This window comes from Gambusia affinis, linkage group LG07 (assembly GCF_019740435.1).
Source record: "Gambusia affinis linkage group LG07, SWU_Gaff_1.0, whole genome shotgun sequence".
NCBI lineage: Eukaryota > Metazoa > Chordata > Actinopteri > Cyprinodontiformes > Poeciliidae > Gambusia > Gambusia affinis.
The window spans coordinates 16,835,535-16,860,036 of record NC_057874.1 but is presented as its reverse complement, the minus strand read 5'-3'; the positions used below and the strand labels follow the sequence as shown (position 1 = coordinate 16,860,036).

General features: G+C 37.6%; 4 protein-coding genes across 4 annotated transcripts; 2 read left to right on the top strand and 2 right to left on the bottom strand.

The window, feature by feature from the left end:
• Positions 1-128: 128 nt before the first annotated feature.
• Positions 129-5,003, bottom strand: lg07h1orf159 (linkage group 07 C1orf159 homolog). The gene is made up of 9 exons (XM_044120933.1): positions 4,759-5,003; positions 2,909-2,989; positions 2,739-2,823; positions 1,705-1,800; positions 1,574-1,630; positions 1,354-1,488; positions 1,237-1,262; positions 1,130-1,148; positions 129-544 (listed from the first exon to the last, which is right to left on the bottom strand). The coding sequence occupies exons 2-9, from the start codon at positions 2,978-2,980 to the stop codon at positions 450-452; spliced, it is 585 nt and encodes a 194-aa protein (XP_043976868.1). The 5' UTR covers positions 2,981-2,989; positions 4,759-5,003; the 3' UTR covers positions 129-449.
• A 477-nt stretch (positions 5,004-5,480) lies between these two features.
• LOC122833423 (interactor of HORMAD1 protein 1) lies at positions 5,481-9,464 on the top strand. Its single transcript, XM_044120932.1, has 8 exons — positions 5,481-5,601; positions 5,808-5,873; positions 6,058-6,196; positions 6,342-6,478; positions 6,584-6,632; positions 6,707-6,791; positions 8,040-8,146; positions 8,238-9,464. Exons 2-8 carry the CDS (start codon positions 5,821-5,823, stop codon positions 8,946-8,948), a joined length of 1,281 nt encoding a protein of 426 aa, XP_043976867.1. The 5' UTR covers positions 5,481-5,601; positions 5,808-5,820; the 3' UTR covers positions 8,949-9,464.
• A 130-nt stretch (positions 9,465-9,594) lies between these two features.
• On the bottom strand, positions 9,595-13,773 carry kbtbd12 (kelch repeat and BTB (POZ) domain containing 12). Its single transcript, XM_044120931.1, has 6 exons — positions 13,627-13,773; positions 11,877-13,034; positions 11,525-11,795; positions 11,255-11,405; positions 10,353-10,550; positions 9,595-10,262 (listed from the first exon to the last, which is right to left on the bottom strand). Exons 2-6 carry the CDS (start codon positions 12,947-12,949, stop codon positions 10,093-10,095), a joined length of 1,863 nt encoding a protein of 620 aa, XP_043976866.1. The 5' UTR covers positions 12,950-13,034; positions 13,627-13,773; the 3' UTR covers positions 9,595-10,092.
• An 824-nt stretch (positions 13,774-14,597) lies between these two features.
• slc26a6l (solute carrier family 26 member 6, like) lies at positions 14,598-24,252 on the top strand. The gene is made up of 19 exons (XM_044120930.1): positions 14,598-14,737; positions 14,824-14,963; positions 15,111-15,221; positions 15,839-16,014; positions 16,102-16,266; positions 17,903-18,055; positions 18,377-18,459; positions 18,544-18,691; positions 18,794-18,907; positions 19,586-19,663; positions 19,772-19,867; positions 19,947-20,053; positions 20,149-20,218; positions 20,307-20,399; positions 21,680-21,790; positions 21,967-22,398; positions 23,350-23,404; positions 23,484-23,629; positions 23,820-24,252. Exons 1-19 carry the CDS (start codon positions 14,598-14,600, stop codon positions 23,844-23,846), a joined length of 2,445 nt encoding a protein of 814 aa, XP_043976865.1. The 3' UTR covers positions 23,847-24,252.
• Positions 24,253-24,502: the final 250 nt, after the last annotated feature.

Sequence of the window (24,502 nt, the reverse complement as noted above, 5' to 3'; positions counted from 1 at the left end):
AAAGGCTTTTTCTCTGGTTTAAGCAGCTAATTTTCAACTATTTCAAGCATTTCAAACACAACTAACCGACTCTGAAAAAGGGTCTACAATGCCCCTCTCTATTCTTGGCACTTAATTTATTATAGTGATCTTGAAAAAAAAAAAAAAGAATCGGGAAGTAGGGATAAACCAATAAAATTGGAGAAACAGTGTGTCAACTAAAAACTGAAGTCATTCTAAAGATTTTCACTGGAAGAAAAAGGTAAAAAAAAAAAAAGTGGTTTTCCAGTGAATTCAGAGCATCAGTGTGACAGGTTATTGTTAATAACACAAACAGTGTCAGCCTTAGTGATACGAAGGCAGGAGCAGCAGAAGTAGTTAAATTTGGCCAACATTCCTAGAGTCAGCTGGTCTTCCTTCAGTTCCTTCCTGAGCTTTCTTCCCAACCTGCACCAAACCCATCACTCCTCCTACAAATTATGCACCTGAGTGGTAGCTGAGGTGGGAATCGTGGGGATGTTTCGCGTTGAGGGCCGCTCCCTCCTCACATATCTTTGCTTTCTCCCTGCAGAAGGAAAACAACGTGTTTAATTAAATGTGCTATGAAATCAGAAGACTTTCTGCTGACTTTAGGAGTTTTGAGTCGAGGCATTTAAAGTTGTCGCTCAGCTTGAACATAACTGATTTACGCAGATTTGTATTTGCATTGTCCTACAGAACCTGGTGAAAGGCGGAGGAGTTAACATTTAATCACTTGAAGTAATGACAATCTAAAGCTGCAAGACTTTTAGAATGTTATTGAAGTGGGTTTGTGCTGTGGTGGCGCAGGGGTTAAGCATAACCCACATATAAAGGCCCTAGTCCTCGACGTGGCCGTCACAGGTTCGATTCCCAGTCTGGCGACCTTTGCCGCATTTCTTCCCCTTCTCTCATTACCCACTTTCCTGTCAATTAACTACTAAATAAAGGCCACTAGAGCCAATGTCCACAGTCGTGGAGGAATTGACACAACCTTAACAAAAAGAAAACATTTGAACCGCTGCAAAACATCTGCAGCCAAATATTTTAGGCATTGCTTAGTAACTACACAACTTTAAAACCTGTTGAGCAAGACCTTAAAACTGGTATTTTACAGACATAGTCATCTTACCTGAAGGGATCATAACTGCCTGTAAGAGATAAAAACAAAAAAGCCTTGAGCTTCTTTATGATTTCTAATGTTAAATTAAAATGTTTGGAAGAAAAAAATAGACTTACCGTCTCACTTGGTTGAAATATAAAAGCTGTAAATATAAAAAAAGTATACATAAGATAAAAAAAAAATACTAAGAGCCAATTCATGAGAGTCTTTCCTCTGAGGAGACTTGTACTCACCTTTGTTTCGCCGGTAGAAGAAACCAGGCAGCCGGTTGGAGCGTTTGAGGTAGAAAAAGGAGGCAACAGTGAGAATGAGGAACATACTGATCAACAGAGTTCCCAGAAGAACGGAGGCCGCCACACCTGGGCCTCCTGCACAAAAACAGGAAACAATCCCCACTTACTACACCGCCAGAACTCAGAACCTGGGAGACGGGTTTTAGTTGACCTTTCTTACCAATTTTAGGAATGACAGTTGTTACTGTTGTGTGGTTTTTACGCTCCAACGTGTAGTCTAGAAGAACAAAAGTCAGATTGAATATATATATCTATTAAAACTCTGAACAATTAGAATTAGAAAGCTCTTACTGTATGTGCAAACGGTTACATTCTCCATGTCCACAGCTGCAGAGTCACAGAATATGCAGACCACGTTGCTGTTCTCCAGCAAACGATAGAAGCAACCTGCAGAAGATAAACAGTGAGTATTTCAGCATTTATCATCTTTGATATCTGGAGTTCAAAGTAGAATAAATTATAATAAGCCAACATTCAAACTAACGCCACACTACAATTCTTTTTGCTTTTATGTTGTTAAAATTTTTAAGTCTCCACACGCGCAGGAAGGAATATTAATAAAGATCTTCAAACCCCTTGAATACCGAGCTTCAATATATTCTTTTGTTAATTACAAAACAACAGCAAAAGGGGTTTTGAATTTCTTTACCTGTTAAAAATCTGAGGCCTGTTTAAGGTGATGCCACTAAATAAAATTCAACACAACGTATGGTCATAGCAGTAACACCACACTGAACATCCCAAAGCGGAAACATGTCAGTAGCTTTCTTTTCCTGCCAGGACATGGAACAGAAGTCTGGAGTGAAAACACTGAAATCTTGGAAGAAAACTTGAGATTCCTGATAAAGGGTGGAAAAGACTCAAGGCAGAGATGGAGTTCGACATTCTGGCAGGACAGTGCCTCTAAAAATACAGCCAGAGCTGCAATGATATGATTTGTAGCCAATTTATGTGTTAGAAAGGCCTAGTCAAAATCCAGACCTAGATGTAACTGAGAATCTGCAGACTCAAAAATCTGACTGAGCTTGAGCTATTCTACAAAGAATGTCAATTTTAGATGTCCAAAGCTGATAGAGACATAAGCCAAAAGACTTGCAACTGTAACATAAGTTAAAGGTGATTTAACAAATTACAAACACAAGGGGTTGAATACAAACTATGCGACACACTCTTATTTTATGTGGGGAAAAAAGAAGGTATTTTTCTTCTTCCAATTCACAATTATTCTCAACTTGGTGACATATAAACCCAAGGAAAAAAAGCTAATTGAAGATTGTGGTTGTGATGTGATGGAATGTGGAAAAGTATGATCACTCCCACATTACCTGGTTCACAGTGAGTGTCATTTGAGCACGAATTGTTCACTTTCTGTTTCTCTGCACAGCACTCCACAGAGTTATGATGTAGGGCCTGTGAGCAAAGAACCAGGCTTGGATTATAAAGCTGCACAACCTGAACTGCACACAGTAAAAGCAGATTAACATCTGTTCTGTACCTTCGTTACAGGCGTCTCCGGTCTGATCAGGATCACCGAGGCAGCCAAGACCAAAAGGAATGACAAACCCATACTTGAGCCCTTGAAGATGAAACGGATTTAATGTAGACATGAATCAATGCTACAAAGCGAGAAACACCTTAACTCATAAACTCTCCTGTGGAAATAATCATGGTGACACATAAAGACAGCTTCTTTTGGGTACCAAACAGATCTCACCTTGCCTCAAAGTAGTTTAGCTATAAAGCTAAAACACAGAAGAAGTCCCTTGTTAAAACTGCAGAGTGTATAAAGATATATATGTATCTTTGTACATTTGTTGAAACTGTCAGCATGTCGTAACAGTATGGTATAAGAAAGATGATGCGTTTAAAAAACAAACAAAAAAAAGAGCTCCTCTGCCTTCTCCCAGTGCTAACTAGGAACAACCAATCAGATCCAGGAGGAAGGTCTTAGCGCTGTCAATCACCCTTGTGTGCACGCTATTCTTCTCCCTCTACCTACAACTCTTTCTCTCTGTTACTGTTTCTTCCTGACGGCAGAAGAAATATTTTTTTACACCATTGAGAAATAGTTTTGCTTGAGGAGCTCTGACTACATTCAGAGAAAGATATTAAAAACAAAGTTGTTTTTTTGCAAATATCTTTTATTATCATTACAATAAATACTGTCAATCAGAATCAACAAACGTAACAAGTTTGACCATCTCTGGTTCAGTTAAATTGGAAGAATTGATTATTTCTAGCACATTTTCTTTTACAGTAAAAAATAAGACCACCATTATTTTGATGTTATTAAGAAGCACAGACAGTTGTGGTTACAATGAATAAAGAAACACATGTAGATACTATTATTAATGTTATATATCTGTGTATATGTGTATCTGTATATCTATTTCTGTTCATGATATAATAACTCAACTGATCTTCCTCAAAATAACTGGAAAAAAGTTAAAATGTTCATACAAATATTTTTTAGATAAAACAAAGACAAATTAATGCATTTCATTTTCGACATATATCCACATATCTTGGTTCTTGGATTTCATTTTCTAGCCTAACTTTCTCCAATTTTATAATCACGGAACTACTATAAACTCTAAAAATAATAGAAGATGTCAATTTTAATAAAAAAAGAAGTCAGCTTGTCCAGTGCTTGACATTTCAATCATCATTGCAAGAAAGAGAAAATTGACTTTTTTGATCGGTAAACTCTTATTTAAGTGATGAAGATGTACTTTATAACAGGAAAGCTATTGTAAAATGATTTTTTTCTTCTTATATTTTTGTTTTGTTTTTATTTTCTAATGAGTGGTGAAGTTTCAATGAGTGAAATATGATTCATATTATGCTTGTTCAACTTGTTTAAACTAGCCACTTATATATATGTTGCAAGGGTACAGTAAACATAAGCTGCGTTTCTCTTGATTGCATCTGCATCTCTGCCAGCCACAGAAATGTAAACATTAAACAGAACCAGTAATACATAGGAGCACATAAAACCATCTTGAATTAGTTTCATCTCATCAGTTTGAATTACAGAGCCAGAACCGTTGTTGTGTACAGAAACAATGTAAACAGAGGAGCAGCAGGTTAGCGTCAGTGGGCTGATGTACCAGGTGTTGAGCTAGCTAGCACCTGTCGTAATGGGAAATAATAACCAAAAGGTACGAGCAGACAGAACCGAAACATCTGAACCAGTGATACATAAGAACATTTAAAAATCCACTTGAATTAGTTTCATCTCATCAGTTTGAATTACAGAGCCAGAACCGGCTGCTGCGTGCTGAAACGTAAGAAAGTTAAACTCATCAGCCAGACGACGGCAGGCTTCGGCCTGACCAAACTCACCTGTATGGGTTAAAAACCCGCAGGTCTGGTCTGCAGCAGGGCTGTTACCACACAGTCACTGGTGTTCGTTGGTGGATTTGTCATGGATCCACCTCTGTGACTGTCTCAGACAGATAATCATACGACTCAGAGATACTCGTTTTAAAAAATTTGGCAGGCTGACTTCCGGAAGCGATTTTCAAAATAAAGTCCTCACGCCACCGACTGCTTCTTCTTGGTGGAGCTCAACATTGATCTACCCCTGAAAGAACCTATTTCTCTTAAATACGATTCCCTCGGCCCCTCTATAAATGAAATGTAATAAGCGTGCATATATATTAAGGTCTGCGCATTGACTGAACCCAAATAGCATATATATATATATATATATATATATATATATATATATATATATATATATATATATATATATATATATTGATCTATGTAATTATGTGAGAGTGCCTAATGATGGAGATTGAATGCCTGTTGATTCTCTGTCACCACAGGGCCAGCTAAAACAATTTCTTCTCTTCTATAATCCACAGTAAACGAGCTACTTCAGGATTATCATGTTATAAGGTCTCTTGTCTCTAAATTCAAACTCCGTATTATTTTTCATAAGAGTAAATATTCCAAAAAGTATTAATAAGAGCATGATTAGTAAGTGAATAGTGAACAAATAGCAATCCAAAGCAGTTATTTTCTCATTTCAAGCTTTCTTTTCCACGGTCAGTAAACGCAACCTCGCCTCGCTCTGAAGGTTTAAGCGGCGGGAAATCTAAAACAGCTGAATAGCCAAAAGGTTTTCTTAATCTATTTACAAATAAATAGATTAAGACGAGGGACGAGTCCAAGGGACCTGTGAGTTGATTCATTTGTATATTAGTGTAGTTATGTCACCTACAGTTTAGATTTTAAACTTTACATATGTCATCTGTAGCATTCTTTAGCTAAATCCTTCTCCGTTTGACTGAAATAGCGAGCTAGCATGTTTAAGCTAACTTTTTTTTTTTCTTTCTTTTCTTTTTTTTTTAAATCTTGAGCTAATTTGTTGATCTTTCAAGCAGGAAACCAGACGCAATGAGTTATTTGAGGAACATCAAGGAAATGTTGAACATACCAGCTGGAACCAGGTAATTAGCCATATTTTTTAATATTGTTTCTTGACCACCAATGTGGATAAATAAGATGTTATTTTGTATTATATTTATACTTAGCATTGCCCTTCTACATACAAATAGTTTTGTTTTTTTTGTTAATTTGTTTTTGATTGTTTTTCTTCAACACACTACATAATGGCGACTAATTAATGAGCAGAAACGTGGCCTCCAGTGGATATCCCAGTTTGACAGATTCCCAGGTTTTCTTTGGCTCGCAGTTTTGGCATGAACATTCCCAGGGTATGTCTCAGGAAATGAGTCTGTCATCCAGAAACTCCCAGCAAAGTTCACAGGAGGTAATTCCCTTTCCTGCATAAATTAGTATGTTATTAAAAAAGTTAATTCATTGCAATGACTCAGTTTATATAGTGAAACACATTATGATTAATTACACTCTGACTGATAGTCAGACATGAGATGTTTTCATATTTTTGTTTTCAGGGAAGTGACCCAACAATTTTAAACAGATATACATCTAAACCTCTTCTGTTTGGAGACATGAAGGACAAAATGAGAACCTCAGGGTTGCTTGATAAGTTTGAAGAGGACAGGAAAAAAGCAAAAGAGAGAAGTGACAGGTGAATCTATGAACCATAAACTTAAATCAGTTATTTTGATTACAGAAAGGTTGCCTAAAAATGTTTGAATATAGCATCTGCAATCTCTGTATTTTCTTTTAACAGTGACCACTTTTTTAAAGAATCCCAACATATTAGAGAAACTCTCATCAATGTAAGTGGACATGGACAGTCATTCATTCAAAGACTTCTGTCCTCCAGATGTTCAAAACATACAACTTCTTTCAGATTCAACAACTGGTGGCTGGCACTGAAAAAAACACATCTGTGTGCCAAACAATCTTTGAAAAATTTGACAGTTTTGCATCATCACGTAAGTTTTCTGACAGTTGATTCTGCTTTTTCTGGGATGGATTTATGTGATGCAACAAAGACAGGGTCAGGTGGCCCCCTTTCTTTTAACATGCGCCTAATGCCATTTTTTTTGGTTTTATTTTCTAAGCTGACTTTAGAATTGAGTTGGCCCCTATCTGTGATACATCATGTGTCTCACTCAATGCCACTACACTAAGAATATTGTAAAAGCTTACAATACATTTAATAATTTACAACTGCAAACATTTGTTTTCTCCAGTGTGTGGTGCTGTTTGCCCTAATATTATAATTTGTGCATGCAGTATAAAACTCCCAAGTCACCCATTATTTCTATACATTTTACTTCAGAGGAGCAAAACTTTTTTGAAATGTTTTAAGGTGATCTTGATCAACATCTCTACATGCTTTCCGAAGGTTCTGCAAAGTTTGTCTCTGGCGCTTTTCTGCTTTTGTCACTTGTCTTTAGTGCACTGCCATTTTTAGAGAAGTTGTGAATTGTTCAAGTCACTAAGCATTCAGATATTAAACCTTCATGCACATAAGCTCCTAAAGCTAAAAATATGCAGCAGACAACTTGGCAAACACTGATTTTATTTTATGAAAAACACTAACAGCCTTTCTATATGTATGAAAATTGGAAATTTGTTTGAAATAGTAATACACTGGGAAAAATGGAAAAAAGAATTTAATAAAATACTCATCTTTTCAGAATTGCTTCTTCTTATTGATCAAACTATCCATCCATGGATTTGGTTCCAAAGTTAATTAACTTTTTGTTAACTTTAACATAAAGTTAAAGAAAGTTGACTTTCTTTATGTTAACTTAAACTTTTCATTCAAATCAAGCTCTTAAATCAAGTCAAACTTGATTTCTTAAGAGTTATTAGCTGACATCCTGACATTAAACACATGAAATAAAAAAATGATGCTTCCATCAGATCATTTAAAAACTGATGAACATTTGTTGATAATGTTTTAACCTGACACTTGTCCAATTGCTACCCCCCCCCCCCAAAAAAACAAAAAAAACAAAAAAACATTTCAAGGCCTTCAGAAAGCACTGCTAACTATTGATCAAGATCATTTTGTAAGATTAAAAGAAACATCTAACTCCTTTGATGTTGATTTAAACATCAAATAAAAGGAGTTGATGCTGAATCTACAAGGATGTAGATTGTTAAATTCATTTTAAAATGAACCAACTGCAGGGTAAGTTACGTTGTCTGTCTTTCCACTATCGCCTTAGTGAAAACTAGTTTGGAGAGCCTTCAGAGAGACATTTCCCAGATGCTTGAGACTTGGGTAAGCTCTCAGAAGGAAGTAATTACAGAGCTGGAGGAAAAACTGGAAAAGGTTAGCAATTTATGGTGGCATCTAATTTTTGACAGCAGTAGAAACAGATTATTGTTTGATCAATAATGAGCATAAATGTTTGTTTGTTTAGAATGGGGAAGCCACATCAGAGCTTGCCACACAGCTACAGAGCTTAAAGAGTAATCTGGAGTGTCTGAGAGGGGAGCAGGAAAGAGAACAAAAAATGCTGGAGGAAGCTCTGAAGCTGCTCAACTCTCTTGTTCCTAAGCCTTCAGATAAACCCGGCCCTAAATCAGTGTTAGACAGCGCCATTCAAACGTCTCCAGAGCGGGAGAAGTCAGTGCACAACATTCTGCAGAGTAGTCAAAGTGAAGGCACACAGCTTCCAAATGTGCCATGCAACCTTAAACATCAGGGTGAAACTTCCACACAGGGCTGCAGGCGTGTCTTCGGAAAGAGAAGAGTCAATCTGAAGGGCCAAAGGTACAAAAAGAGACCGCTGGTGCTCTCTCAGAGTAGGAAGAAGTTTATCCCAGATGAAAACACCGAACCTATAAATCCATGTAAGAAGTCCCAGAAAACATCAGGACCCATTTACAACATCTGTGATCAGAACACCCTGAGCGACCAGCAGAACCTCAGGTCCGGCAGCCTGATACCAGGGAAGAGAGGAAGTAGATCCACCATGGCTGCCGGATGTTTCATGAACCTGCCGAGCTCCTGGTCCCAGGACAGCAACAGCTCAGAGTGCCTCGCTGCCATCGAACCCAACCTGGAGATGTTAAGCCCCGTGAAACAAGGAGACTTATGGGAGTTGTTTGATTCTGAATTTGACTTTTAGAGAAAATCTACAGTCCCAAGCACTCTTTGTTTGGTTTTCGTAGGTGAAATTAGTAAAATCTGTTAACATAAAACAATATTCATTATTACTTTACTAGAGTTATGTTGGAAAACTCTCCTGATTTGGTCTGAACTCAAGAATAGTTTAAGAATATATAGCTTAATATAAGAACTGTGGTAGAGTATAAGAGTGCAGACTGACCCTCAAAGTATTACACAAGCTTATTGATATAGTCTTGTAGAATTTTTTTTCATAGCTTACTTAAAACATTGTAGTTAAGTTTTGCACTGCTGTATCATTTAGTTCAGTTATATTTCCAGTTTCAGAGTGAAAATAAAATGGTAAACAAATTAAACATTTGTGTCATTTGATTAAACCTGATAATTTCTGTGATCTATGAATGTAAAGTACATATTAATTTCTTTATTGTAATGTTGCAATAATGTAACATGAGTGGTTCATTGCTTTTCCTAATTGTTTCCACATATCACTTTTTCCGTTATTCGACCCCACAATCCATCCTCTCTTTCCCATATGTTTTCTGCTACAATATGTAGAAATCCTGAAAACAACACATACTTATGCAATAATGATTTAAAACAATTATTATTGTGTATAATCAAGCTACAGCATCCATACTCCAAATAAAGTGCATATTTATTTCTAAAAACAATTACATTTTCATTCAGCTTCAGCAAGCATACTAAATACAGTTCAATGACTACAATGTAAAATGTTAAATTTATAAAACTAACAGGTGCTTCCTGTACACGATTTGCCATTTTGCATTTGTAGTCATCAAAAACTGAATAATCCTTTCTGGGGATGTCCAAGTCCAAGTTTGGTTTATATGTTATATCGAAGAAACATATTAATCATGATAGATGTAAAGGGAATCACTTTTTTTATATTTGTAAAAATAGGCAGGTTTAAATATTCACTGTGAGGCTGCAAGATTCAGGAAATCCTCTCTGAAGGAGCAATACGCACAAAATAGTATTTACAAATCACATCTCTGCCTACCAAAGTGCATTCAAGTCATTAAGCGCATACCCTCTTTCACACAGACTAATAAGTGCATCACTACTTAATTTCCTTTGCTGATTTCTTGCATCCAAACTCTACTCTGACAGACAGCTGTGGATCACAGTTTGACTACGTCAGAGGGTGGGGATACCAGTCCCCTCGGATTGAGACTTGCCACCAAGCAGACATCATAGTTGTCATGCATCAGTGCGCGCCGGGTCACCACTGTCCACCGGTTCTCCCATGGATCCAGCTCCAGTATGTCCTTTGTTATATCGTCATGACGATCTGAGATGAGGGAGTTGACGGAAAGAAATTTAGTTTCATCTTGAAACTAATTTCAAAAAGAAAATGTCAGCGCAAATTTCCTGTCAGTACCTGCTCCTTTGTAATATCCGCAAACATAAATTTTTCCTCCCACAACGCCTGCATTAGAGGCATTAGTACGCAGTGAGAGTTGGGGACACGGGAGAGGAGGCCCATCCTTCCAGTAATCTCCATCTGGGTTGTAGATTTCCACAGCACTCAGACAATGACGTGACTGCCCTCGGTCCATTCCCTCACATCCTATTCCCCCTGCAAAACACGTAAGCACCAATAACCAAATCAATGCAATTGCAATTCATTAGCAATATTAGGTACTTTCTAGTTTGTTTTTTTTGTTGCGATCAGGTTTGTCTCCACATGACACTTTTTCATCCTCTCAGTCTATGAGCCTTTTTGTGTCTGATTAACTCAGGTCAACAACATACAGCAGACGGGTCAGAGAGAAAGTTGCGGAGAAGACAGCAGCAGAATTAGGTTAACGTTTCAAGCTTTTAGTTATAAGACATTGCTAAATGCAGAAGTGTGTGCATGTCAGAGTTGTTTCTTTTGATGCTGTCAGGTTTCTGCACCCAGGAGGGAACAGATGATTCCACATTGGCCATGAAGAGCAGAGTGTAAAGCTGAGAGAAGAGATAGTTTCTTGATCATTTGACAGCATTTGTGTTGCATGATTTTGGAGGAAAAGGTTAGTGTCTATAGAAGTATTTTGTTTAAATTTGACTGAGTCTGATCTTGGTGTTTGTGGTCTAGGTAGTGACTGAGTGGCTTGAATCTGAAGAGGGAAGTTAACTATCTTTGGTTTATCACATTAGGAGCATTGTCCTTGCAAATGTCACCATTTTTTATTCTAATGTTACTTTATTGCCAAATGAATGGCAGTTCTAATAGTGAAGAGAAATGCATTGTAATCATTCCCAAGTTTTATCAGTTTAACTAGTCCAAAACCTACCTACCTATTACAAAGATTTCCCCATTCAGCACTAAAGCACTGCAGCGGTACTTAGAGTACTTCATTGGAGCAAGCTCAGTCCATTTGTTTGTGTTTGGATTGTACTCCAGGAGGCGGTTACTAAGACGGTCCGGCTCATCGTCCATACGATATGACTGGAAGTTCAAGTGGAGTAGAGAATGAAAAGGCAGAGCAGGTGCAGACACGATAATAAGCTGCTGACAAAAGTGTAATGCTCTAAGTTTCACATAACCAAAGATAGATATAACAGTACCTGTGGAGTGCGTCCTCCCATCACATAAAGGCAGTCTTTCATTCTGACCACACTGTGGTAGGCCAAAGGCAAAGGCAGAGGTGCTGCACTCCGCCAGGGCCCTCCCTGCAGAGACCACCGCTCCACACAATTTGTGATGAGAAACTGGTTCTTTAGCTTCATCTGCCCCCCCAAGAGGTACAGAGTGTCTCCCAGAGACCCCAGGGTGTAGGAGTCCCGGTACTCTGCGGATGTTAGGTGTTCCCAGCTGCCCTGGGCTTCTACTTTATACCTGCAAACCCAGGCACACCACAATAAGTTTCTCAGAGGAAAAACAAGCTTTCAGCTGGAAACAATGTCACCTTATTCTTACCTGTAGATTTCAACATTCATGTCTTTCTGTCGGGCCATTCTGCGTGCACTTGCCTCTCCTGCTACAATAATGTCATTTCTTTCAGTAACGACTCCAGCACACACATATCCCAGAGCGTCTCCATAGCGAGGGGAGGTGATGTAGTAGGTTCGGCCAGTGGATGGGGCAAAGCAAAAGCTTCGTTCTGTGTAGTTGCCATACCTTGACCTGATCCCCCCTCCGTCATTACCAACACAAAGCAGCAGATCTGTGGTTTCCATTCCGTACCTTAGCTTCAGTTTGCGTGGCGCAGCAGAGGGATGCATGGTTGCAGCCTCCAGTGCTTCATTCAACATCTCCAGACATTCAGCATCAGCCAGCAAAGCTGTGTTCCTCCTCATGGCCTCTCTTAAGTAGTCAGAGTTTACCAGCGGCAGACGGACCTTCTTCAGCAGCTCAGGTAGATGCCGAGCACGGACCTCTCCATCCATCAGGGAGTTGTGCTTAACCCAGCGAAGGACAACATCTAAGATAGTTTCTTCTCTTGTCACATTGAGATCATCAGAATTCAGGAGCTTTCCAAGTTGATGGGCCTCCAGCTCCAGAACCTCCTCATTCTGGCAAACTTGGACAAAGTGCTGCCTTAGGAAGCGTTGAGCGTGATCAGCCAGCTCCTCTGCACCAAGGTCACGGGCAAAGAAATACACACCGAGACAGTTGGAAGCATCCATGTTCTCAGTCATGTGCTGCCGACAGCGTGCAAAGACCTCATCCATCTGCAGGAGAAAAGCTGCAATTGACAAACCTTGCACATTGTCATTAGTGAGAGGAAGATCTGAGGTGTACATGTAGTTCAGGAGGAGGGCCAGGCTGTCTGCAGGCGTGTCACGCAAGAAGATTTCCCTGTTACTGCACTCACGCAAACCACACGTGAACATGACGCGGAAGTAAGGGCTGAAGGCGGACAGAATGACTCGGTGGCAGGGGAAGCTGATGCCCTCAGCGACCAGCACCACGTCTGTCAGATGCTCAACCTCTCTCATCTTCCTGAGTTGTTCAAGCAGCACCAGCCCATGCTTGGATGTAAGATCCATTCTTTTCTGAATTTATCAGGAAACTGATTATTTACAAGAAAACACTGGAAACTTTACACAACCAGAATAAGTAAGGCAGTGGTTTCTGAAAAACAAAAAACACAAAGAGACTTCAGTTAATTATATTCCAGATCCAAACATAATTTTCTACTAAAAAATAGTCTGTGCAATTTATACAGGTTTTGTAGGAATATGTATTGTCCGTATTTATTTTTTACTTCTCTCTACTATAATGTTTTGCTTGAAGGTTATGGGTGATATTTCCCAATCTCATTACACAAACATTTATATCCAGTTACAAAAATCTAAATTTGTTAACTAAAAAAGAAAAATATGCTGCATTGATGTGATTGGATTACTGTTTTGGATAGTTAATATAGTAAATTAGTCACATGGTTATTCTGTCATTAGATAATTTCATAGAAAACAGTTTTTACAGTCTATCAAAATATCAAGTTTCATCCTACAAAATTGGGATAAGTTCTAATAAAATATTTGACAAAAATGTAAATAAAAAGGTTAGAAAATCAGTTGCGACAATTAATCTTTTCATTGTAATCAATCTAATGTGCAAATTAGTCAAGCTAAACTTTTTGCATTCTACATAAAGTACGGTAAAGTAAACATACAGATGAGAACATTGTGTTACAGTTTGTTTGCTTGTGAAAAAATCTTACCAAAGTCATCTGCTCTTCTTGACTCACTGAGTTTTCGTCGGTCTATGAAAGCCGGTAAATATCCATGTTTTTCTTCAGGCCACACGTGTTGTTGATGTTGCCGAAAATGCAAGTCAGAGGGCTCTGAGAGATCTGAGCAAACTCAATGGCCAAGGTATGTAACCCCCTCCGGTGCTGCTGCCCTCTGAGCTGTTGGCCCAAAAATAGAGACAGTGTTGTTGCTGGCAGTAAGTGGGTCAAAGGAGTTTGAGTTATATAGAAAATGTAATATTTTGAAGCAATTGGGATGGCAAATGTGATCCAATTTGTTTTTATTTATAAATGGCTTTATTTGCCTTGTATCCCTACTTATTGGGTATAATTCTTCTTCCAGTTTCTTCACTTTTGCCATGTGCATGCTATCCTAGAAGAGATTAAACCTTTGCTCTTAGCTCAGAGTCAGGTTTCATGGCAACGCTTTCCTAAGAACTGAGTACATCTTGTTTCTTCACAGGTTTCAGCTTTTAAAAAAAAGCTTGAACAATATCGGGCGTAGAGGTTAGCGCGCTTCAGTCCTCGCTTTGAGCCTTCAGTCCCCTGTGATGTTCCCCCCTCTCCTTCCCCATTCCTGTCACTACATTATTCAATAAAGGCTTCCTGTAATAATGTAGAAAATGTTCCATTGCCTTTCACTGCCTTCCTTTTTGTTGCTGAGTAGAAATCTAGCCAGAATGGAAACACAAAGTCATCTAAAATCAGCAGAGTTTATCTTTTTTTTTTTTCCTGACATCCTTTCCTTGTTCTGATCATTCATTAGTTTCAATGGCTCTGCCCACAATGTCCTGTCTATAGTTAACCATTACACACTGCTGCATATAAAAGCAGATCCAGCTGTGATCTGGGCATATCGAGGGGTTCATTGACTTTTGCTGAAAGCTTGTAGTTTTTATGCATTATAATAAATAGATCTAAGTTCTGCGTCTGATGCTCAAATGGATTCAAAAGCTGAATCTGGGAAATACAGAGTGGAGAGGCAAGTCTTGGACGAGCAGAGACTGGAAGAGCTAACAAAGAGAAAAACACTCTCAGAAATCCACAAACCTCTGACTGATCGTTTAAAAGACTCCTTCAGGTAAAGGGCTTGCTGTGTTAAAATACATCTTTCAAATTTTTTTGCGGGAAAAATGATTTTGAAAATGAACATTTCTATTTTTGTAGATGTACTCTGCCAAAACTAAAGCGGAGTGTAATGAACAGTTGTCCTGTGCTGTACTGGCTACCAAAGTACTCGGTGTGGGACTATGGGATGCCTGACCTGGTCTCAGGAATCAGTGTGGGGATAATGCACCTGCCACAAGGTATGATAATTGTTAAAAATGAGAAAATGGATCTCGGCTGCAAGTGATTGAGGCAATGATTAGCTAAATATCTTTTTGACATTTAGCTAAACTGTATTTCTGTATTTATTTTTTAAATCAAGCTAAAAATTATCTTGCATTTCACAGGTATGGCATATGCACTACTGGCTTCTGTACCGCCTGTGTTTGGGCTCTACTCGTCTCTCTATCCAGCTTTAATTTACTTTTTCTTCGGTACATCGCGTCATAATTCTATTGGTGAGCACAGTCTCAAATATAAAACCCTTAGAATAAGAGATTTACAAGTTCTCAGCATGAATGTCAAATTAATTTGGGCCTTTTAATCTTTTTTTTTTGAAAATCTTTTTTAAAGTTCAGATTAAATTTAAAAAAACAATAACTGATTGTATAGGTTATTATTTGTTTTTCTCTAATTCATGCATGATCACAGTTTTAGATTTTCTGACATAAAAGCTGCCTCTTTATTTTTTCTGAGCATGTGAAGATTTTTCACAAAGGCATTTGTTTGTCAGTAATATTTGCTTTGAAATTCTGTCTTAGTCCCTCAGTCAGTTTGGTGTAGAAATTACTCTACTGGTTTTTCTGTAGTTTCCAGTTCACAGCAGGTTTAAACATCTTAATCTGTCATCTGAAGGGAGAGTTTTGGGGTCTTCTTGTGGAAAATATTAAGAGATTTAGGTAAATACATGTAATGCATGTGTATTTATGAGCCTGTGTGGATTGGAGAAAATCTTAAAAATGTCAAACAATTCTTAAAGTTCTTAATTAAATTTCTTAGCTTTTAATGTCATTTAAATATACATTTCTTGTTGAAAATGTTTATGTCACTGCATAAATCTTCATTTATTTTTTAGGTACTTTTACCATCCTCAGCATCATGGTGGGCAGCGTGACAGAGAGACTCGCTCCCGATGAGTTTTTCTTGAAAACAAACGGGACCAATTCAACTTTAGAAATGGACGTAGCGGCCCGGGATGCTTACAGGGTGCAGGTGGCAGCTGTTACTACCTTCCTTGGAGGACTTATTCAGGTTTGGCAAACAGTGCAGAAAATACGAGAAACTCTCAGGTTTTGCTTTTGCAACTTCCTAACCACTTAAATGACTGTGTTCGTGTAGGTGCTGTTAGGTGTTATAAAGTTTGGCTTCGTGGGAACATATCTGTCTGAACCTCTGGTGCGGGCTTACACATCAGCTGCAGCAGCACACGCTGTAGTGGCACAACTCAAGAACTTATTTAAAGTTTCCCCGAAACGCTTCACTGGGCCTCTGTCGCAAGTTTATGTGAGTATCATCATCTGCTCACTCTGGCTTAATGGGCTCATTTGAGCCAATTATATGAGTACTCTTTCAATTCCAACATATATGCAAAAAATAAAAGATAAAAATAAAATAATAGCTAAAAATATATTGTTCAAAAAACAACACTGACAAGTCAGACTTTATTTCTAATCTCACAAAATACTACCTGCCATTAAAACCATTTTTAAAGTCTGCGAGTTCTTTACAGCTCTGTACCTTTTTCAAAAGTTCTGTACAAATGTTTGATAAAATACAAACATGTGTAGTTTTTAATGGATAATTTACAAAAATAATAAAATTACTGCAGAAAAAAAAAAGATTATGTAAATTTCAATAAAAAGCTTAAGATATAACTGGAACATAAATAAAGCATTTGTCAAAAAGCAAGCCCAGTCATCTTTACATCTTAATCTCCGAAAATCCAGAAACTCATTGTTTGACTGAAATACTCACAATCTTTAGAGATCACATAAAAGGGAAGTGGCTGCACTATTTAAGACATTAAAGTTCATAGCAGCATTTTTAACTCAATACAGAAACCAACAAGAAACCAAGGAAGACTGTTCATGACAACAAGAAATATATTTTATTTGTTTATATCAGTTTAGACAAGCTGCACGGTTCTGGACATTTTATAAATGCTGCTAGATTAGCATATATAGCATTGCAATAATCCAGGGAACTGGTGGTAAAAGCTAGACTAACCTTCTTGAGATTTTTAAAAGAAAGATAAGGTTTAACTGGAGTTGGATTTTATAACACCACTATTCTGTTTATCTGACTTAGCTGGCTATTATTACACCTAGATTTCTTGAGGAACCAAACAAGAAAATAAGACTTTCCGGATCAACCGTTCAGTTTAACCAGTTGGCCTCATTGCTGTCAATATAGCAATGGTAAGCCACATTGTGCTTCTTAAAGATGAATTCAAGAGGCAACATGTTCAAAAATAAAAGCAGTGGACTCAGTATGGATCTCTGTAGGACCCCAAACTGAGAAGAGACTGCAGAATAGAAATAACCCCATAAACATACTGAAAAACTCCTGCCTACCCCAGTTAGACCAGGATGTACCTGTACTGTGGTTACCAACAACACATTCCCCTATAAATTTCTGATTATTATGATGTGTGGTCTCAAAGGGTACTCATAAGCCTGAAAACACAAAAACATAAGCATTTACAGAAATGTTTCTGTTGAAAAGGAATGTACCGTAATTAAAAATTGTTCACTGTATCAGTGCTGTGGGGTTAAAAACTGATTGAAACTCCCCACCAATGTCATGGGTGTCTAAAATCTTTTGAAGCTTAATGAGTACCACTTTTTCTAGATTAGAGAGAAATTGTAGTTCTGTTATTGGTCTTTAGTTCAAGAGAACAGTGGGAAGGATTTTTTTTTGTTACATAAGTAGAGTGTTGAATAAAAGAGAGTGCTGCATTAACTTAGAAAATAGTTGCTTTTTAAAAAAAATCTCAGGCCAATTACAATAAATCACAATAACGATGAAGCAGCTTCTAGATAAACATACAGCAGCATTAAATACCTCGGTTTCAGTATTTTAGGGCCCAATTTAGAGGATTACAAAATTTCCTTCTGTTTTGTCTATTTTTGATTTTCAGACTCTGGTGGATCTTTGCCTCTCGCTGCCAAAGACTCATCTTCCCACTCTGCTGGTCAGCTCTGTAACAATTGTTCTCCTGATTGGAGCGAAGGAGCTCAACTCATTTCTGAGCACAAAGCTGCCAGTCCCCATTCCTGTGGAACTCATCACAGTCAGTGGATATAAAGATACACTCTTTGGCCTCTTTTTGCTTTATCAACACTGTGTGTATGGGTGCATGCACTGCTCAGGGCTGCTGATGATGCAGCACTAAAAAAAAAAAGCATAGATGCAGTGGAAATAAGCAGCTGATTCAGCAATAATGGAAGGACTCCCACATTTATGCACTCCACTGCAGAAATGTGTAATATATGGCTAATAATTAGATCCACAGCTGGTCCATGATTGACTATATTTCAATGAGTAATGTCTAGGGCTGGAACAGTGTTGTGAAATATGCTTATTTTTAATTCATGTCTTATAATTTCTTTAGATTGTAGCAGCGACTCTGTTATCGTCCACTATACACCTAAACAACAACTACAGTGTTTCAGTTGTTGGAGAGATCCCGAGTGGGTGAGTGTTTTGGATTTATATTGGGCTGCTATAACTTCTGTTGAGGCTTTTTTCCACCAGTTTTGCATTTTTCTTCTTCCCCAGTTTAAGCGCTCCCTCTGTGCCCAACCTGAGTCTTTTTGGAGACGTCATTGGTGACGCTTTTGCTATTGCCGTTGTTGGTTATGCTGTATCTATTTCACTTGGGAAAACATTTGCACTGAAGCATGGATACAAGGTGGACAGTAACCAGGTGAGTCTGTTCTCACATCAAGCTGTTTAGTCTATCTGCTTTTATTCTTCTTTTGTATTTTCCTGCATTATTGATTCATTCTTTTTCTCCACCGCGGTGCAGGAGCTGGTGGCGCTGGGTCTCAGTAATGCAGTGGGAAGCTTCTTCCAGTGTTTCTCTGTCTGCTCCTCCATGTCTCGAAGTCTCGTCCAGGACAGCACTGGAGGAAAAACTCAAGTGAGTAAGCAACAGCAGAGAAGATTTAAATTAGCTCTTTTTTCCCATTATAAGTCATTCTGCAGTTTCTGAAATAGAAAAGAAAACTTTCAGTTGCAAGCCAATAGAAAACCCAAGTAATCAAATGAAACAAGACATGTTTAAATGAGCTATAAAAACACTTTTGTTGGCTATAGCTTCTCCATGCAGAACAAAGTGAAATGGTTTTAAAGCAACAAATGACATGAGAATGTAAATATTACTTTTTTCTACAAGGCAAATCATTTTGCTTGTAAAAGAGCATCTTACATTATGCATTAAGTGGAAATGGGAAATTATTTCTTTCCATAAATATACAAAATATTCAGTACCTGTTTTTTACCATTTGAAATTTAGCATACTGTTTTCAGTATGTTAAATGTAATAATTCCCTTTCAAATTGTAGTATTTTTCCTATTATATATAAATCAGGCATGTCATGAGTTAAATTTACTGAGTTACATTAAGAAGTAAAAGAGATTGTTTCAGCTTGAATGGTTCGAAAATAAGTACTGTCAATGTCAGCATCAGCAATTTATTCAAATCTATTAATCATTTTGTTTGTTTAACCTACTTTATAACTATATCTAATTTATTCAGACAAAACTGACTGATATTTTCCATGCACATGTAATAAAACTTCTGGTGTCATTCTTGTAGATGGCTGGAGTGGCTTCTTGTCTGATCGTACTGGTGACGATACTAAAACTTGGGATGCTGTTCCAGGAGCTGCCAAAGGTCGGATATTTTCCTCTCTTTTACAACTACGACGACAGTTCATATCCAGGCCACAAGTGTTAGTGAGGTCACACTCTGGTTTAGGTCTAATTAACTGTGTTGCTTTAGGCCGTCCTCGCATCGATTGTGCTTGTGAATTTGAAGGGCATGTTCAAGCAGTACTCTGATGTCGTTACACTGTGGAGGAGAAGCAAAATCGATCTGGTGAGATGTTGTGATTAGACAGGGACTTTAATGTTTGAGTGCCATCATGATGGACCTTTTGATTTCTGCGACCCCCCAGGTGATTTGGTTAGTGACTTGGATGTCAACAATGCTGCTCAATCTGGACCTGGGTTTGGCTGCTTCCATCGCCTTTTCTCTGTTCACAGTTGCCTTCAGGACTCAGATGTAAGATTCTTCATCACCTTATCAGAGTTTCTACATGCTGTCCCACAACACAGACAAATGACAAACAAATGCATGTTTCAACTTCTGTTAATTAGGCCTACATACTCTGTTCTGGGAAATGTTCCTGGTACAGAACTCTATGTGGACATAGAGACACACAGAGAGGTGAGATAAACATGCAGAAAGTCAAAAATAGATGGGGTTTTTCTGCCCTGACTGCAAAATAATCTGGTGATATTTATGTATGTGACAGGCCAGAGAGGTTCCAGGTGTTACTATTTTCCGCTCCTCTGCTACAATTTATTTTGCCAACGCTGAACTCTACCTGGAGGCCCTGAAAGAAAAGGTTGGTCCTCTTTCTTTCTATTCTTTTGTTAAATGATCCTGTTATTAAACATTTCAATATTACAATATATTGGTAACTGTAAGTGTTTCATATTTTTGTTCACACTATTTTATTTATTTTTACTTATATTGACAAAATAATTACTTATTTGACTGTAAAAGACCAGAATTCAATAATATTTCATTTAAAGGATGTCGTTTTCTGGGGGATGTTTTCAATATTTTGTGACAACACCTCAGTCAACAACACAAAGAAACTACTGTGGTAATAAAGACAAGGTGTAGTTGAGATGATATTGTTTCCAAGCAATTCTTTATGGTATGATTTTGTAAAAAACAGGAGTAAGTTACAGTGCTCTCTCTCTCCCTCTACTTTACTGTAAATCGCCTAGAATTTCCTCCGGGTTAAGGGACAGGCAAACAACCATTTCATCTTCAGTCACCAGTTAAGTCAGCCTAGATAGTTAAAACACCGCAATAAGGATATAAAACAACAAGCAGCTTAGCGTCTAGTCAACTTGTAAAACACCAGCTGATCTACAGTAAAATTCCATTTCCAGAAATCGAGTTTTACAACCAGCTAGTTTTTCTGTTTCCTTTCTTTTACATGTTTAGAGGTTCTGTCTTTCTGTTTATCAGACTCTTAAAATCAGTTAAAGATCCATGATTGTCCAGGGATACTTATATAAAATCTATACTAGCTTTAGTTTATCTTATATTTGTTTTCTTGTGGATGTTTTTATGTTTCTCCTTTTATGACTTAAAAACTTCCTTTATTTTAATGTTTTCTGTGTCCTGAGAACTTTATGGTCTTCATATCTTATCTTGTAAGGTGTTTTGTGACTATGTCTCAGAGGCACTCTATCATTCATTCATTCATTCATTCATTCATTCATTCATTCATGGTTCTACCTTGGTTGACATGTTCCATATAATCACTATGTTGGTTGTATTTTTTTTTAAAACTTATGACAAAGTAATTTAACCCATATTGCATGTTCAGGTCTGGTTCAAAAACATCAGAAAGATTATTATAAGACCATTTCTTGTTAATTATAGCAAATACTCAAAAATGAGTATTTGGTGGTTAAATGAAAAGTGATGAAGAAGCATAAATATTGAATGAACAATTTGAAGTAAAAATTGGGAGAAGATAAAAACGGATGTCAGATTTTTACTTTAGCCTTTTTTCTTTTATTGGAGATTTTATAGCATACTAAGTTTACCAAATCATTAATTTCTTGTTTCTGTTGATTTAACTTTATGTTTACCTGTTTCCAGAGTGGGCTTGATATTGGTAAAATGATTACCTATAAGAGGAGGCAGGAGGCCAAACAGAAGAGAAGAGAAAGGAGAGCTGAAAGACGAGCAAAGAGGCAGGCTAAAGGAGAGGTGGGAAACGTCCAGCATAAAACACAAATGATGATTTTTTTGTTCAGTTTTAATATTTGCATTTTCACTGTGAGGTTTATGGCAACCTAAATGCAAAAACAAAGACATTCATAATATCTGTGCTCTACACTGATGCAACCAAAGCTTAAACTACTTCCTCTTCTCTAATTATTCAGAAACGGGCACAGAAAGCAGCTAAACAGCATTCTGGGCCTCCAGAGATCTCAGTGGAGGAGGACGAGGCAGACGACTGGAGAGACACACACGTGGACATGACAGCTGCAGAGGAGGAGGAACAGAGCCGGACCGAGAGGGGAAACGGGACAGTGTTTGTGATCCCAACCACTCCCCGGACGCCCGACGGTTGCTCCAGGTGGGAGTACCTCAAAGGAGGACATCCAGACAGCACCAGTTTGGGATGGATGTCAGAGCTGCAGGACGGGGACACCACCACTCTGGGCTCCAGCAGCGAGGACACTCTGAGTCGGGATCTAGAGCAGGTGTCTCTTGGGTCTCTTGGGAAGTGGACATGGGACATTCACTCCATCATCCTTGACCTATCCACGGCTAACTTCATTGACACCGTGGCCATACAGACACTGACAAATGTAAGTAATAAAGAAATAAAAGGACCTGGTCATGTCCCTTTACTGGAAGGGTTTATTGACTGAGTTCTTGCTCAGCCATCAACTTCACCCTAACTGCCAGTTTTCTTGTTCAATAAAAGATAAATTGGGTTCAGTCTGTACTAGTACTTGTTTTCCTCAGCAGAGCAATGAAGAAGTTCTTGCTGATGCTGACTTTGTGCAAGTTGTTTGTTTTTCTTTGCCACATCACGACTCAGTGCTTCTCAACCTAATTGCAACTCCAATTACAATGAAGTTGGGATATTGTGTAAAACATAAATAAAACCAAATTACAGCAACTTGCAAATCCTTTTCAACCTATATTCAACTTATTGAATAAATTGAATATAGGCAAGATATTTAATTTTCAAACAAATTAACTTTACTGCATTTTTAAAAAATATTCACTTGGAATTTGATGCCTGCAGCACATTTCAAAAATGTTAGGACAGTAGAAAACTGGTAAAGTTGAGGAGGGCTAAAGCCTCCCCCCCACGTATTTAGATCATTCCACACGTGAACAGGTTCATTGAAGACAAGCGAGTGTCAAGACTGGGTATAAAGGTAGCATATACTGTATTTGGAACTGAACTGGACAACATTGTTGCATTGGACTGATGTGAAGTGAATTTGCACCACTTTAGATTAGAATTAAATGGAGGTAAACTGATTCTGCTTATCTTGTGAAATACCTAAAGATGACATTTGGTGTAAATTAGCTCTATGGAACTTTTTTTATGCTGTATATACATATTTAAATAATGTTATTGTTAAAACATGTTATGGGTAATTTTACACCAGCACACAGTTGTATTCTACCAAATGTTACCTCGTTCTCTTTGTTTATTGCTAAAATCTTCAAAATGAAATAAAATATTTTAAAATTGAAAACATTGCCTGAAGAAAACTCTCCTCTATTTTCTGTGTTAACAGATCTTCCGGGACTTCAGTGAGATTGATGTGGATATCTACTTTTCTGGATGTCAAGGTGAGTGCAACTCACTTTTCTGAAGCTGCTCTTTAAGAAATACATTTTGTCATCCCCCGATTCCCTTGCTGCTTTACAGCGTCTGTTGTAGAACAACTGGAGCGTGGTGATTTCTTCTCGGAAACTCTAAGAAAACAGCATCTTTTTGTGTCTGTTCATGATGCTGTGCTCTACTGCCTCAACCATCGGGGGGCAGCATCGCTTCCCAGATACGACCCAACACAGGTGAGTAAAAGAGGCTGATTCACAGGTCACATGCAATGAGTCCAGAAAAAAACATACAAATATCTCACCTTTCATTGTCTGTGTGACTTTTTACAGTAATTACAGTTTCCTGTTATTATTGGGTTTAAATTTCTGATGTCACACCCATGTTTGTTTCATGTACTGACTTTCTGAAAATTTTCTGTTACAGGCCCTGCAGTGTGGCACAAAATTTTAAAGGCAACAAGATGTCAAACGAAAAGAAAAAAATGAATATTAGGAACTAGCTATATAAAACATACAATGTAGTGCAGGAGTCAATGTTTATTTCTTTGTTTTGACTTTTAATTTTTTTTAAACTTGGCTCCAGGTCTTCTGGTGGATTTATTGTGATTTATTTGACTTTGGAACTCATGTCCTGTTCAGTATCTGTCTATTGGGGGAATTGTTTTGTTTATCAAACTCCTAACTACATAATTTTGTTCAAATAGCCTGCAGAACAGAGAGAATGAACCTGTGTTGTTACAGATAACACTAAACCTGTTTTAGATTTGATTTTTGGGCATCTTGTTACCAGTAACCTTTCACACATTTGTTCATATTTCTAAATCTTTCAAGTTTTCTATGTTGCACAAAACATGTTTATTTTCGCACCGATGGTAAGAGTCTTAAATTTCAGCGTTAATCTGCAAAGAAAGAAAAATACTATAATAATTTTAAAAGTTAAAGTAGACTTTAATGCAGTAGCATATTCTCACGATGATTTTTTAATTCAGCCTTTAATTTACTTTGATTTTTTTTAACAAAAAGAAAAAGTCACAATTAGTAGCAACTTTAATGATTCCTGTAAAAATATATATATAAAAAATAAATAAATTGGTGCTCTTTAAGTCT